Raw genomic sequence first — 15,058 nt, 5'->3', positions numbered from 1 at the left:
CTCCGCTTCGCGGTCCAGGGGCACCATTTCCAGTTTGTCGCCCTACCCTTCGGGCTGGCCACCGCTCCTCGGGTATTCACCAAGGTCATGGCAGCTGCCGTGGCCATTCTCCATGCTCGAGGCATAGTGGTGTTGCCCTACTTGGACGACATTCTCATAAAAGGCTCCTCTTTTCGATCCTGCTCAGAAGCAGTAGACGTCACCATAAATACCTTTTTGCGCCTGGGTTGGAAAATCAACTTCAAGAAATCTTCCCCAGTCCCGGCTCAAACCATATCCTACCTGGGGATGATCCTAGACTCTTCTCAGGGTCTAGTACTCCTACCTCCGGAAAAGGTATCCACGCTACAGAGAGAAGTCCGAAAGCTTACCCAACCTCGCCCTCACTCCCTACGCTTCTCCATGAGGGTACTCGGCAGGATGGTGGCGGCAATGGAGGCAGTGCCTTTTGCTGTATTTCACCTCCGTCCCCTACAGCACGCCCTTCTAGCAGTATGGGACAGGAATCCTGCCTCGCTCGACCGCCGTCTCCTGCTCTCTCGCCCAATCAGGCAGTCCCTCAGGTGGTGGACCAAGAGGTCCTCCCTGACTCGGGGGAAGTCTTTCCTTCCGGTGCACTGGCTGGTTGTCACAACGGACGCCAGTCTCTTCGGCTGGGGTGCTGTGTTCCAGCGCCACTCGACTCAGGGTCGCTGGTCCCCGCAGGAATCCCAGCTGCCCATCAACATCCTAGAGATTCGGGCAATCAGACTGGCACTCCGCCATTTTCATCCGTTTCTTTCCGGCCGCGCGGTCAGAGTCCAGTCCGACAACGCCACTGCGGTAGCCTACATCAACCGCCAAGGGGGCACTCGCAGCAAAGCGGCCATGGTCGAGGTAACGCTCATTCTCCGCTGGGCCGAGACCAACCACTCCATACTCTCAGCAGTTTACATCCCAGGCGTGGAAAACTGGGAAGCGGACTTTCTCAGTCGCCACAGCCTCGATCCCGGAGAGTGGTCTCTTCATCCCGCAATCTTTCACCAGATATGCTCTCGATGGGGGACTCCGGACGTGGATCTAATGGCATCTCGCCTCAATTGCCAGGTTCCCGTCTTCATGGCCAGGTCTCACGACCCCTCAGCCTTCGGAGCCGATGCTCTCGTCCTCTCATGGCAGGGTTTCAGACTCCCATACATCTTTCCCCCAATTCCCCTTCTGGCAAAGGTAATCAGGAAGGTCAGGGCAGAACGGATTTCAGTAATTCTCATCGCTCCGGACTGGCCGCGCAGGACATGGTACGCCGAGATGGTGCAACTGGTCTCAGACGTACCTTGGAGGCTGCCGAGCCGCGCAGACCTCCTGTCTCAAGGGCCCATTTACCACCCGAACTCAGAGGCCCTGTGTTTAACGGCGTGGCCGTTGAGTCCTGGGTACTGAGGCAGAAGGGTCTGCCCCAGACGGTTATATCTACCATGCTCCGCGCACGCAAGTCTTCTTCCATGCGCATCTACCACCGCGCCTGGAAGGTATACTTCGCCTGGTGCAGGGATCGGGGACGTTTCCCCCTCCAATTTTCTATTCCTCACATTTTGGAATTCCTCCAATCAGGTGTAGACTTGGGCCTTGCCCTCAGTTCTCTTAAGGGCCAAATTTCTGCTCTCTCGGTTCTTTTCCAGAGAAGGATTGCAAACAGACTGCAAGTCAAGACTTTCATCCAGGGAGTTTCTCATATGGTTCCGCCTTACAGAATGCCCTTGGAACCATGGGACCTGAATCTGGTCCTCTGTGCTCTTCAAGAGCCCCCTTTTGAGCCCTTGCATGAGGTGTCCTTGCTGCTCTTGTCGTGGAAAGTTGCCTTCCTCGTGGCTGTCACGTCTATTAGACGTGTCTCTGAGCTGGCAGCTCTGTCTTGCCAACCTCCTTTCCTCGTGTTCCACCAGGACAAGGTAGTTCTACGGACATGTCCGTCTTTTCTTCCGAAGGTCGTTTCCTCCTTCCATCTTAATGAGGAGATTGTCCTTCCCTCACTGTGCCCTGCTCCTTCTCACCGCACGGAAAGGGCTCTCCACACTCTGGACTTAGTGAGGGGTCTCAGACGTTATGTCTCCAGAACTGCGTCTCTCCGTAGGTCAGACGCCTTGTTCGTTCTTCCGGAAGGGCCACGGAAGGGACTTCCCGCTTCCAAGGCCTCCATTGCCAAGTGGATTCGTTCCGCCATCCAAGAGTCCTACCGTGTCAAGGGTCACGCCGCACCTCCGGGGATCAAGGCTCATTCTACCCGGTCAGTCGGCGCGTCCTGGGCCATCCGGCACCAGGCATCGGCAGCGCAGGTCTGCAAGGCTGCTACATGGTCCAGCCTGCATACATTCACGAAGCACTACCAAGTGCACTCTCAGGCCTCGGCAGACGCGTCCGTCGGTAGGCGAATCCTACAAGCGGCAGTGTCTCATCTGTAGCTCGTAGGCACGCACAGCATTTATAACTTCTTGTTCCCACCCAGGGACTGCTTTGGGACGTCCCATTCGTCCTGTGTCCCCCAATGATACGTAGGAGAAAAGGAGATTTTTGTGTACTCACCGTAAAATCTTTTTCTCCGAGTCAATCATTGGGGGACACCGCACCCTCCCTGTTAGCCTAGTTTGGCTCGGTTATTCTTTTCAGTCGGTGTTTTGACTGTAACATGTTTACTGTTATTATCTGGTTTACTCCTACTGCTTTGTTACCGAACTGGCTCCGGATTCTCCAGCCCGTGGGTGTATACTGCAGGGGAGGAGTTAATCTTTTGTGTGTGTTTAACTTAGTGTCCTCCTGGTGGCAGCAGCATAACACCCCATTCGTCCTGTGTCCCCCAATGATTGACTCGGAGAAAAAGATTTTACGGTGAGTACACAAAAATCTCCTTATCCTGCACTTACCAAAGATGGCTGGTATTTTTTGCCAAAGCTTATGGTGTCAAGTAAACTACATATACAAAAGTATGGTGCCCTTCAACATTACACCTACAGGAGCTTTTATGACATCCCATTCTACACCCATAGCCATTTATGATATTTGTCCTGCCATCCCACAATATTTTTTATTTTTTTTAAGCTAAATCCGGTTTGTCGTTCGGGAAGGTGTACTACAACCTTTTGGACTTTGTGGGCATTCTTGGCCCTTGATCCAGAACAGCATTTGTGAGGTCAGACATTGATGTTAGATGAGGGGGCCTGGCTCACAATCTCTTCTTCATCCAAACTGTGTTGGAAGTGGTTTAGGTCCGGGCTCTGTTCAGCCATTAAAGTTCTTCCACACCTCACTGGGGCACAGTCATGGGGAACAGAAAAGGGCCTTCCCCACAATGTACACAAACATACAATTGTCCTAAATATCTAGATGCTGAAGCATTAGGATTACACTTTACTGGTAATAATGAGTCTACGCCGACCCCTGAAAAACAAGCCCATAGCATTATCCTTCCTTCGCCAAACTTACAGTTGGTGAAATAGTCAGGAAATGTTCTCCTGGTGTTCGCTAAACACAGACTTGTCCTTCCGTTGCCAGGAGGAGCTCAATCCATTACTACAACGAACTCAAAGTTGCTGCAGATTTTTTGTCTTCATCAGAAGAATCTATTTCAAATGCGTAAGCCTTGAAGCAAGCATCCGGTCTTTAGGGACAAGGGAACGAACCATAGTCCAGTGGTGGCAGCTTTACACCATGTCTTCTATCTATTGACATTGTTCTTGGTGATGTAGGCTTGTATGCAGCAGCACAGCCATGGAAGCTCATGCCATGAACCTCATGTTGCAAAGATTTTTTGCTGGTGTTAATGGCAGAGAAGATTTGGACTCTGTATTTATAGTAATCTGAGCATTGGTGACTTTTATACCTTCTGCTCCCCGGCACTCTGTGACCCCACTATGTAACGTTACATGGTCTCCAAGTCATGGCTGAGTTGCTGCAGTTTTTTCCACTATTCTATATCACTCCAAGGTGATCGTGGTAAGAAATATGGTGATCTGACTTGTTACACCGGTGGCTCCTATTACAGGACTGCGCTGGTATTGCCGAGCTCTCTAGACCTAGACATTTAGTCACACATTCGTGAAGGATGGCATGGCGTGGGGCCAGATGTTATTAGGGGCAATGGGCTGGAGTAAAAAAAAGTTGAATTCAATGAGTAGGAGTTTGGACACCATACTTTGTCCATGAAGTGTGTGTCAGTATGTCTTTTCAGCTTCTAGGTTGTTTTCTAGATGATTAGGTGTTCCTTGATCTTCATTACCGTCTTCTTGAGGTCCTGCTGCCATTATCAATATTCTGTAGATGACATTTTCTTCTTTCTATTTTTGAACCACTTCCTTCCTGTTAAAAATTATCCTCCATCCGCTTAGGGCACGTCCCATCTCTTTGTATGTCTCACAAAGTTTTTGAAAGATGACATTTCTCCAAACACATCCAGAACATCCTGAAGCTTTGGTCGTCTTCTGAGAGCCCAAAAAAGCAGATGAGCCTCTGAGCATTTGCCATGATCACAACATATGCCAAATGATTTATGTCATCCACCACGGCCTTTTTCAGAGTTCATTAAGAAAAAGTACAAAGTCTTAATGAGATCCAGATTCAGGAAACAGAAAGCCAGACGTCAAGCCGTACCAACCTCACACATTGCCAGTAAGATCTATTTATATGGCTGTCTCTGTCTACCTCTTGTTCTCTATGTGAATAGAAGGATACGGAGAACACAAGTATAGCTGGCCTGTAGCTAGACTACATTGTTGGCCTCCATTTTCGAGGATTCTTTGTACTTTTACCAAAAGCTTTTTGTTACGGCTGATAAAGCTACAAGCAATAAATAAAAAGAACATCATGGCGCTCACTGCCTTCATTAAAACCCACCATCTATTCTCTGAACATGTACTGTATGTAAATAAGTAAAAGCAATAGTGCATAACAAATGGTATACTTGGTAAATACCGTTTTTCGATAAGATAAAAAAAAAACCTTAAAAGCCACCCCGCATCAAGGTGTACCCAAATTTGGGATCGTCCTAACCTCTAGTATTAAAACCTTACCATGTGTCAAAGTGACGTCAATGTGAATAAGGGCCGAGCAGCACCAGGTCCCGAATAGGAGTACCCAGCAAAATGGGAAGCTATATAAACATAATGTCCAGCTCAAAGAACGGGATGCCGCACCCTTACGTGCACCAACTGCACAAACCTGAGACTTGACCGAAGAAAAAAAAAAAGGAACTGGAATAAAAGTTGGTGTGCATGTAAAAAAGTATCATGTTCGTATTTTGCTTGCTTACCAACCTATACTAGAGTAAACTTTTTTTGTTCAAGTTAGTAAAATACTAGCTTGGTAGCATGTAAGAACATAACAAACGCGGACAACAGCTGTTTCGCTTCCAGCAGGCACTTCTTCCTGGTCTAGAGTCCAGTATAATCAGAGATTGACCTGGAAGGAGAGTGCTGGGTGCGAAACGGCTGTTGTCCGTGTTTTTTATGTTCTTGCATGCTACCATGCTGTTATTTTACTAACTTGGAACAAGTTTTGCCCAAGTTTCTTTACATGGGTAAGTGCTGCTTATTCAAGCTCCGATTATATTGGACTGTTGATCTTGGTGTATTTTTGCTGAGCACCACCCAATTGCACGGGCAGGGATTTTTTTGGTGTAAGTTCTGGTACTAAATTTCTCTATTTGGACTGTAACCTAAAGGAGCCATCAGAATATTTTTCTCTTATTTGATGGCACTCCCACCAATCACTTTCTTTAGTGTATTTCCATATATGTTTGGCCTCTGTAGCTGACATGTCTTCATATCCCAGTGTCAATGAGAAGTGCAGTCTGGACTAATTTAGTTTGGACCTCATGCGGAGCGGCTTGGAGTGTGAGGGCTTGTGTTGCTGTAATATGGCATTGTGTTGTTAATCGGAGCCACATTTCTACAATTACTTGCTAGAATTCTCTTGTGATTCATAAACCTTGTTTCCATGTTTCTCCAATTTGTATTATTCCCTCTTCTATCCCGTGCATCAGTTGCAGGGTTAACCAAACGACGTGTGTACATTATACATGACATCCATACCTTAAATATTGTCTCCATAGTCACTGATGGTATTGCTCTGAGATGATGGAAAATGCAAATTTCATCTTTAGGTTTGCGATTTGCTCTTTATCATTTGACCTTCTTGTCCAACATGAGTGACGGGGGGTCTAAATAGAATACAAAATTGTAAAATCTAAAGCTTTTGAATGATGTCGAAATACTGAGGCTTTCAGCTGTTTAATGTGTGCAAGTTCTCGGAGAGAAATAGAACATGGCTTGAAGGGACTTTCAGAAATGAAGAGTTTCGCAACTTTGTACTATACGTTGAACCTCATTTATTAAGGGTCTAAGAAGAAAACCAACATTGTTGCCCTTAGGGCCTGGGTGGATGATTAGCCAAATGTTCATTTCCAATCGCATGGCTGACATGCTTACATTGGTCAATCAATCGACAAATGGGCAAGCCTAATGTTTTTTCTTTGTCGGCAGCACATCCACCACGTAAACAAGAAATGTGCTGTTGAAATGGAAAGCATCCCAAGAGTCTGTCGTACGTAGCCAAGTAGTTAGGCATCTGCCCCCTCTACCCTTCGTTGACAAAACTGGGATTTTAAAGGGGATTTTCTGGCCATTTGCTCCCAGAGGAGCCTTCTTATAAAATATTAGAAACCAGTGACCAATAAACAAAACACATACGTGCATTTTAATAAGCTTAAAGGCATCCTGTCATGTCCCAAAATGCTACTAACTTGCAGATATGGGGGTATTTTTGAGGAACATAGGATTCCAAAGGTGCCCGTCCACTGCACTGAAAGCCCAGCTGCCAGGAGAAAACTATCTTTATTCCTCCTGACATTCTCGGGCTTTCAGTCACAGAGGCGCGGTCAGCGTGGCTGTAGTGCTGGCTGTCAGTCACTGCCGGGGCATGGTAACAGTAGCTACTCACCATTTACTGAAGCTTCGCCTCCATAACTGAAAACCGGAGTCTGCTGGGAAGAGTGAAGTCTAATTTCCTCCCGGTAGCCCGGCTTTTAGTGCAGAGGCCGGTCACCTTTTTGGAACTCTCTTAACCTGCAGATTAACCCCATATCTGCAGGATAGTAGTGTTTTGGAATGCGACGGGTTCATTTTATGCATAGCTAGAACCAACCTATGAATAAATGAACCTACTCTTAACCAAGTTGCTATTGTCCTTGAGCATCTTTGCCATTAAAAGGTGTATGGGGGGGGGGGGGTTAAGACTGTCGGCTGAACGATGTCCGATTGTTCTGCCTGCAGCTATAGAGGCTGCCTCTCCCATACACAGGAGTCCCCTTGCTTTGTTTTGAGGGCTCCTGTGTTCTCTATGAGAAATCCACTGCCAGACATCTCCGGCAGCAGTTTATCTCTAGGTGAACAAAACAATTAGCAGTCTAAAATGCTGGATTTCTATCTCCACCGAAAATAATTTCTATGGGGCCCCCTTCCATAATAGATGTCTGGCCATACTTCTGGATATTGGTGGGTTCTGACCACAATAGCCAAGTGTGTATGGGAGGCTTGACATTGGCCAAAGACCAAATGATCAGACACCTAGACTGCTCTTTAGGTCCTTCTTTTCTATATACAAAGCAATGTGGAATTGATTTATTTCAGCAATGTAATTTGATCAATTCTTGGTTGATTTCACCCTTTTCCTGATGACTCCCAACAATGAAACTGCGTGGGACAAGCCATCATAAACCGACACTTACTGTCAATGATCACTTCATGGAAATGGAAGTATAGGAGCTCAGATCGACATGTTTGATCGTTGATTGTCTTTCTTTATGGACAGCCTAACTTGTCATGTACTTGGGCTTCTAAGATCTCTGGTACCAGCGTTGCAGGCTGCACAGGAGAGATACGTTTCTATATCTGTCCTTGTTCCTGCAGAACTCATAAAGATGGAATAAGACTGTTAATGGGGGATAACGATCCCTTAAAAAACAATCTTTATGCCACCAGAATCAAGTGATATCTGGTCTTACCATTATATAACCAGTGTAATATGACCATGTGACATGGCTAGAACCAGCTCGTCAGTAGAGCGCCCTCCAGCGTGAGGGATCCACCATACATCGCTTCAGAACTCGGCAGCCGAGACCTGTGTGGTTATGATAGAACTACAGTCAACTGTAATTTTTTTTTTTATTATTATTTTAAAGGCACTTCCTTTTTTTCATTGGTATCCATTATAGTTTTGCCTACCTGCCCTTTTACAAACTGTCTAAAATTGGACCCATAGGACTTGAAGGGTCTGTCCATGCAGAGGTTGTCCGAGATTGGGAAAAGCTGTTTTGGTTGAGTTTGCTATAGTAGCTTAGCTGGGAGGCTGAGCTGTAATGCCAGACATAACCCAAGGAGAAGAGTCACACTGTTTTTAAGCTATACTGGCCCTTTTTTTTTTTTTCCACAGTACAAATATACCATCTATTTTGTTCCCAATTCTTTATAGCCTGTAGCCATCGATTGATGTAAAATTCACATTTGGTAAAAAAGAGAAAAAACATGTCTCCATTCCCCTGAATCTGGCATTGTTCTTTAATTTTTTATTTCCCACTCTTCTCGGATCCTGAGATATGGCCCCATCTTCCTTGTATTATTTATTATGCATTGCTTATATAGCGCTATCATGTTCCACAGCGCTTTACAGACATCATCATCACAATCTAAATTCCGGGCTACATTCACATTTGCGTTGTGCGATGTTGCGTCGGAGACGCAACGCAAACAAAAACGCAACAAAACACACGCTAAAACGCTGCGTTTTGCGACGCATGCGTCCTTTTTTGGCGAAAGTTGGACGCAAAAAAAATGCAACTTGCTGCGTTTTCTGCGGCCAACGCTTGCGGCCAAAAAAACACATGCGTCGCAAAACGCAGCACAACGCATGTCCATGCGCCCCCATGTTAAATATAGGGGCGCATGACGCATGCGGCGACGCTGCGGCGCCCGACGCTAATGTGAACGTAGCCTAAAGTGTGGGAGGAAACCGGAGAACCCACACAAACACGGGGAGAACATACAAACTCCTGGCAGATGTTTTCCTAGGTGGGATTTGAACCCAGGACCCCAGCACTGCAGTTCTACCCACTGAGCCACTGTGCTCAGTATGTAAACCTAGTCTTTTTAGCCAAGTGGGTGTAGTCCTCAACTTCTGTATGGGAGTCTTCTTGAAGACCACTCCCAGTGGAAGAGTGGGCCGTATCTTGGGAATGGAGATGAGTAGGAACAAAAGGAAAACGAGGCCAGATTCAGTAATGTGGTGGCATTTATACCAAGATTAAACAAACGTGTATTTTCTGCAAGTGTCGAATCCTCTTTAAGATATGTTCATACTAGCGCAGTATCCCAATATCCGTACGGAGGACAGTGTTACTGGCTTCTCTCGCCTGCGGATGATGTATATATAGCTTTACAAGTGTTTTTATACATTTGTTTAAGGAGCTGATTGTAACATGTGTAATTCCTAAACAGAACGGTTGGTTGTATATGGATTTTGGGTCGTACTTTGCCTGATGAGAAAAGCAGATGACGCTATAAATGAAATTACTACGATCTGTTTAATTTTGTATATCCAATAACTACTTTTCACCTTGTCTTGTATATATGATCTAATCCTTCCTCAAGCCGTCCGTACATCCATATTTCTGATCTTGTCAAGGCTTAATATGTTCCATCCTCTAGCTTTCCATAATAGGATCCGGATTTCTGTGTAATGTCTTTTTTTCTTTTCTTTTTTTTTTTAGGCCCCACTTAGGGTTTGTGGTTGCAGCTTTGTACCCAGTTTAACATGTGTTTTTAGCAGTGAACGTTAGAATTAGGCTTTTTTTGAGTGCATAAGAAAGTTATATTTACTGCCCCGTGTTACTGATTAGTGAATTACTTGAGGTTATAAAGGGAAAAAAAAAAAAGAGCATTTCAGAAAAATGATTTTCAGTGAGATTTTTATCAGGTCTTTTATGATGTGTGCTGCCGTACAGACTGCACATGGGATGGAAGGTACATTAGATGTCCTGGGCACAGGGAGAACATACAGATTAGATATTAGAAACGACTTTTTGACAGTGAGGGGGGTGATCAATGAGTGGAACAGGCTGCCACGAGAGGTGGTGAGTTCTCCTTCAATGGAAGTCTTCATACTGAGGCTGGACAGACATCTGTCTGAGATGGTTTAGTGAATCCTGCATTGAGAAGGGGGTTGGACATGATGACCCTGGAGGTCCCTTCCAACTCGAACTTTTTATGATTCTATGGTCTCTGTCGATGCTCCACACTATGAATGAGACCTAAATGGAACTACAAGCTTCTGTTCGGTACAATACTATGGCTTTGTATGTCATATGGGTGCTCTGCTTCTACAGCTTGAGAAGTTGTTGGTACCATACTGTGTACTTTCCTCTGATTTCCTATAGAGATTGTGGCACGCTTCATCAGATGCCATAATAGAGGAACACTTCCATTAGAGAATATCTCATTGGCAGAACTTCTGCAACTCATCCCCAGCATTTGAACATAGAAAGTCTCTTCTGCAAACCCCACTAAGATCGGTATGACAATCGCAGAAATTTTTCCTGTATCCAAATATACCCTAATACACAGTCGTGCCATGTCCCGATAGACTCAGGTCCAAGATCACAGTACAACTTTACGGATGTACATATTCATTGCATGGAGAATTTTGCACCATCCCCGCTCTACATAGGCTATTACCTGGCCCTTACCTCCATTTTTATGGCCATCTTTAGGAACATGTTCCATAGAGTTGGCAGACGTTTGTTTGCACAACCCAGTATGTTGGGAACAACCGTGATATCTGGCCATTGGGCGAAAGCAGTGACACCGGCCACTTACCAGACAACATCCGCGGCTCTTCCTTTGATTGTCTAGCCTGGCGTGATGCGTAATTCCAGCTAATCAGAAGCAGAGCTGCTGATGTCATCAGGAAAGATGAAATTCTCACGGCTCCTTTCCTACGGCTACAGATTATTGGCACAGCCATGGAGGGGCTTCGGTGAATCGAATCACACTAGTGGCCCGTCAATCTGCTGGGCAACAGTGTTAGATGTTACTACTGTAGGTGGCTTGTGCTGCTTCCTTTAATTTTACTCACCGCCGGCATAAATATCTTTGTTCTGATGTGTTACGTATTATCTTGTAGGTTTGGCATCCACCCTGTGGCAGGACGTATGCCCGGTCAGCTGAACGTTCTTCTGGCTGAAGCTGGTGTGCCATATGATATTGTCCTGGAAATGGATGAGATCAATGAAGACTTCCCTGGTAAGGAGGCTTGTGGTGCAAGGCCTTATCATCTACTGGACCCTAGCTTGCAATTTTATTAATGCTGCTGACTGTATCTGTTCGCTTCCTTTTCTAGAAACTGACCTGGTCCTTGTGATTGGTGCCAATGACACGGTTAACTCTGCCGCACAAGAAGACCCCAACTCAATCATTGCCGGTATGCCCGTCCTGGAAGTATGGAAATCGAAGCAGGTATGTGCCCAAGTCATAGACTCAAGTGGTCGTTTTGTCAAGAGAAACTTACGTGAAGGACTTCAGTATTTCTAGCCATCTGCTTGTGCTCCTGATCGGGGTAGTTTGGTGTATTCCAGTGGACCTGTCAGCTGTGAATTATTACAAGCTATGATACTTGTTGTACCTTTACAGTAATTAAGGGCATGGACCTAAAATGGCCATCTAATGTGTATAGGGGAGTCCTTACGTTCCTTTCGCAATGCCAGATGTCAGGGGAGATGGAAACAGAAGGATTAGGCATGTTGGATTGATATCCCGTGCATAGTCAGGAGGAATTGCTGTCCGCCACATGAGTTCAGCGTAAAGTTCATAGTCAGTGCTTGGCCGTCCTTGATCTGGAGGACACATTGGAAATAATATAGTGAAGAAAAGAAAATCCCATTTACCCCAACACATATTATATATAGTGTTCTGTAAAGATTGAGTTTCTGGCTAAAGATAAACCAAGCACCATTCTCCGTTACAGATCTTTAATTACCAAATTGATACATGTAGGAAAATCACATTTCTTAACTTTACTTTGTTTCGTAAGAAGCTAAAAGCAGACTTGTCGTCACATTTCATAATGCAAACTTAATTCATGACTAAATACACATTGGGCCTGATGATGCTGTTGTGTTTACTTTGAAAATCCATATCATAATGGCTGTATAATGCGGATAATAAAATGAGCATTTTATAAGTCAAGCTCACATTGCTATGAAGCAGGAAAACTTTCATGAAGTTTCAAAATTTTCAAGAAGAAGCACAGCCATTGTGATCTGGTTTTTCAGAGTAAGTACATCGGCCACATGGAGTCTAAGATATGTATTTAATAAAGTATACGGTTTGTATTGTGAAATGTGTTGACGGACCCCGCTTTATAGTGAAATTTGAAAGTCCTTTTTTTGAGTTAAGTTGAGCATCCTTTTTTTTGTTAAAAAGGAACCCTGACTATCCGCACTTCCATTGTCCTCGGCGATCAGCTGTAAACCATCGGGGGATCTAAAAGCAAGCGTTTTCCTACCGCATATAGCATTACATCATTTTTTTCTCTTTTATAGGATGACCGTGTTTCCTCATGGTAACACATACATTAGAGTTGCTTGAGATCAGGGCCCTGAGTAGGGGACCCAACTTCCCATCAACTAGTAAAAAGGTTTAATTATTATTATTATTTTTTTCTCCATCTTTTCAGGTGATTGTAATGAAGAGATCTCTGGGTGTAGGTTATGCTGCTGTCGACAACCCCATCTTCTACAAGCCCAATACCGCCATGTTGTTGGGTGACGCCAAGAAGACTTGTGATGCTTTGCAGTCAAAAGTTCGGGAGGCCATCTCGAAGTAGATGCTCCTCGTGGGCTTTTTTTTTTTTTTTTCCTTTTTTAACGAAAGCTCTACCAGCCAGTGTTAACAGGTCTGATAACCACCTGTTATTTTTTAACAATAGAACTTGGTAGCTTTAGACTGAGATCGGTAACACGTGGCTGCAACAAACAAATTGGATTTGGTATTTTCAGTCCTTGATACCAGAATATGCATGAGCCAAGAAAGAAAAACCTCTCACAATTGTACATGGAAGCAATCAATGTTTTATATATTTCTAATTGTAGCATACGACCTTTCTTAACTACAATAATGTATTGAACTTTAATAATGTGAAGATCGGAGCCCTCTGATTTCGCAACGATTTCTCCATTTTTGTGAAGCTACAATCATCCCTTTAATAAACTCATAGGTGGCACAAGATGATGTTGATCGTGGTCGGATGTTAGAGATGCCAACCCAATATTACTCCAACTGTTAAATTAATGTGATCAAATCTAAATGTTTCAGGTTATTTTTTTTTTTTTTATGTCCTTTTTTTTTTAATGTCATTTATTAGTAGACGCTTTCACAAAAATATTCCAATAGTGAGATGCAATACCTGGCACAGCCAAAGGGAAAAGTGTCACTTTCAGCAAACACAGGAATATCTTCTTCCTCTCAAAAAAAAAAACAACTCCTCTCTAGTTCTACCTCTTGTAAGTGGTGAAAGTCAATGTGGACCCTTTTAACGAGCTTGCCACATGAGTTGGGATAAGAAACCTAACCAGAAACTCTGTTTACAGACACATGTTTCAGGGTGTTGGCCCTTCACCCAACCAAACCAGTCATCCAGGTTTGCGCTGATGAGGAGCAAACACCCCGAAACACGTGTTTACATATAAAGTACCTACTTTAGGCTTGTTTAACTTCTTATCCAAGTCATGTGGTATGTCTTGTTAAAGGGTCAATATTGATTTTTAGGATTGCTACATCCAATAGGTGGTGTAAGATTTCTTGGCCTCTTCCCCTTTGAAGGGACAATTTGCATTTTTAATTTCTCAGAGGAGTATTGCATGGCCTTCTTATGCCAACTTGGTGCTCTCCACATGGAGAATCTTAGACCACACTTCTTTTTTTCTTTTTAATCTGGACACACCTGTAAAGCATGTCCAACCCTACTTGTTGGGAATGGCTTCTTTTCAAGTTCACACATGGAACGACTGATGATGTCATCATTTCTTGGCATAGCATTGACGCCTTGCTCCATTGTTGTACCCACCACACCTCATAGGCCACTGAATCCTTCATAGTTTTATTTATTTTATTTTTTATGCCAATTTCTCACAACCCACATGTTTTGCAATATGTCTTTCTTTGTCAGCTGTATACCCCAGCTGGCCCAACAACGTTGCGTCAGATGTCTACTTGCATCATGGTAATGTTGGCAGTTTTGGTTGCACTCTTTAACATTTGAATACTTGAAAGAGACTGCTCCCCTTAATATTTATAACCTTGTATTTACATGGAGTTTGTCAACAGGGCAGATCGATATTATTTAGGCCCTAAATGTAGATAGTAAGTTAGTAAGATGGCGCTCAATGCCAGCCATGCTGTCAGGCATAGCGTTTCTTCATGTGTGGGCTCTGCACACCTTACTAAACCAGCCTCTACCACACTTGCTCAGCATCTACGGGGGAATTCTCCTATTAAACTTATTTGGACATTTTACACCTTGGCAGCCAGATTATCCTACTGATAAAGGTGGCTATCTAATGACTCAGTCTGACTTTTGCTCTCCCCAGCTGACCACTGACTCTAGATTAGAATCGTGCGGTTATTGGCCAACCGTGGGTGATTGGTGTTTCGGCCACAACGACACTGGATCGTATGGGTTCTAGTAACGGTGCTGCCTAATTGCAGTTGCGCCAACGGGCTCACAACTTTGTGTAAGCTGCCCAATATGCCAGGGAAACATGATCATGTACCAAAGGTTGCCGACCTCTATCACTACAGTAGCTGGGGCTAAAGCACATGTCTGAAGGCAACGGGATCACAACTATATTTCAACAAGTTCATCAAATCTGTGATACAGATGATAATATAATGGTATGGAGAAAACTGCGACAGATCCGCGCATCATCGAGCCAATGGTAAGACCATGGAAGTTACAGATTTGCTGGTAAGGTGGGATCTGC

General features: G+C 44.5%; 1 protein-coding gene across 1 annotated transcript in view; it reads left to right on the top strand.

Annotated features, from left to right (window-relative positions):
• The window catches only part of NNT (nicotinamide nucleotide transhydrogenase), a 115,733-nt gene extending 102,431 nt beyond the window's left edge, over positions 1-13,302 (top strand). The window contains exons 20-22 of the mRNA XM_077285404.1: positions 11,203-11,321; positions 11,419-11,534; positions 12,754-13,302. Of these exons, the coding sequence (XP_077141519.1) occupies positions 11,203-11,321; positions 11,419-11,534; positions 12,754-12,903 (385 nt within the window). The 3' untranslated portion in view covers positions 12,904-13,302. The remainder of the gene's footprint in view (positions 1-11,202; positions 11,322-11,418; positions 11,535-12,753) is intronic.
• The last annotated feature ends 1,756 nt before the right edge of the window (positions 13,303-15,058 follow it).

This window comes from Ranitomeya variabilis, chromosome 1 (genome assembly GCF_051348905.1).
Source record: "Ranitomeya variabilis isolate aRanVar5 chromosome 1, aRanVar5.hap1, whole genome shotgun sequence".
Taxonomy (NCBI): domain Eukaryota; kingdom Metazoa; phylum Chordata; class Amphibia; order Anura; family Dendrobatidae; genus Ranitomeya; species Ranitomeya variabilis.
The sequence above is the reverse complement of the archived record's forward strand: the minus strand, read 5'-3'. Positions and strand labels throughout refer to the sequence as shown.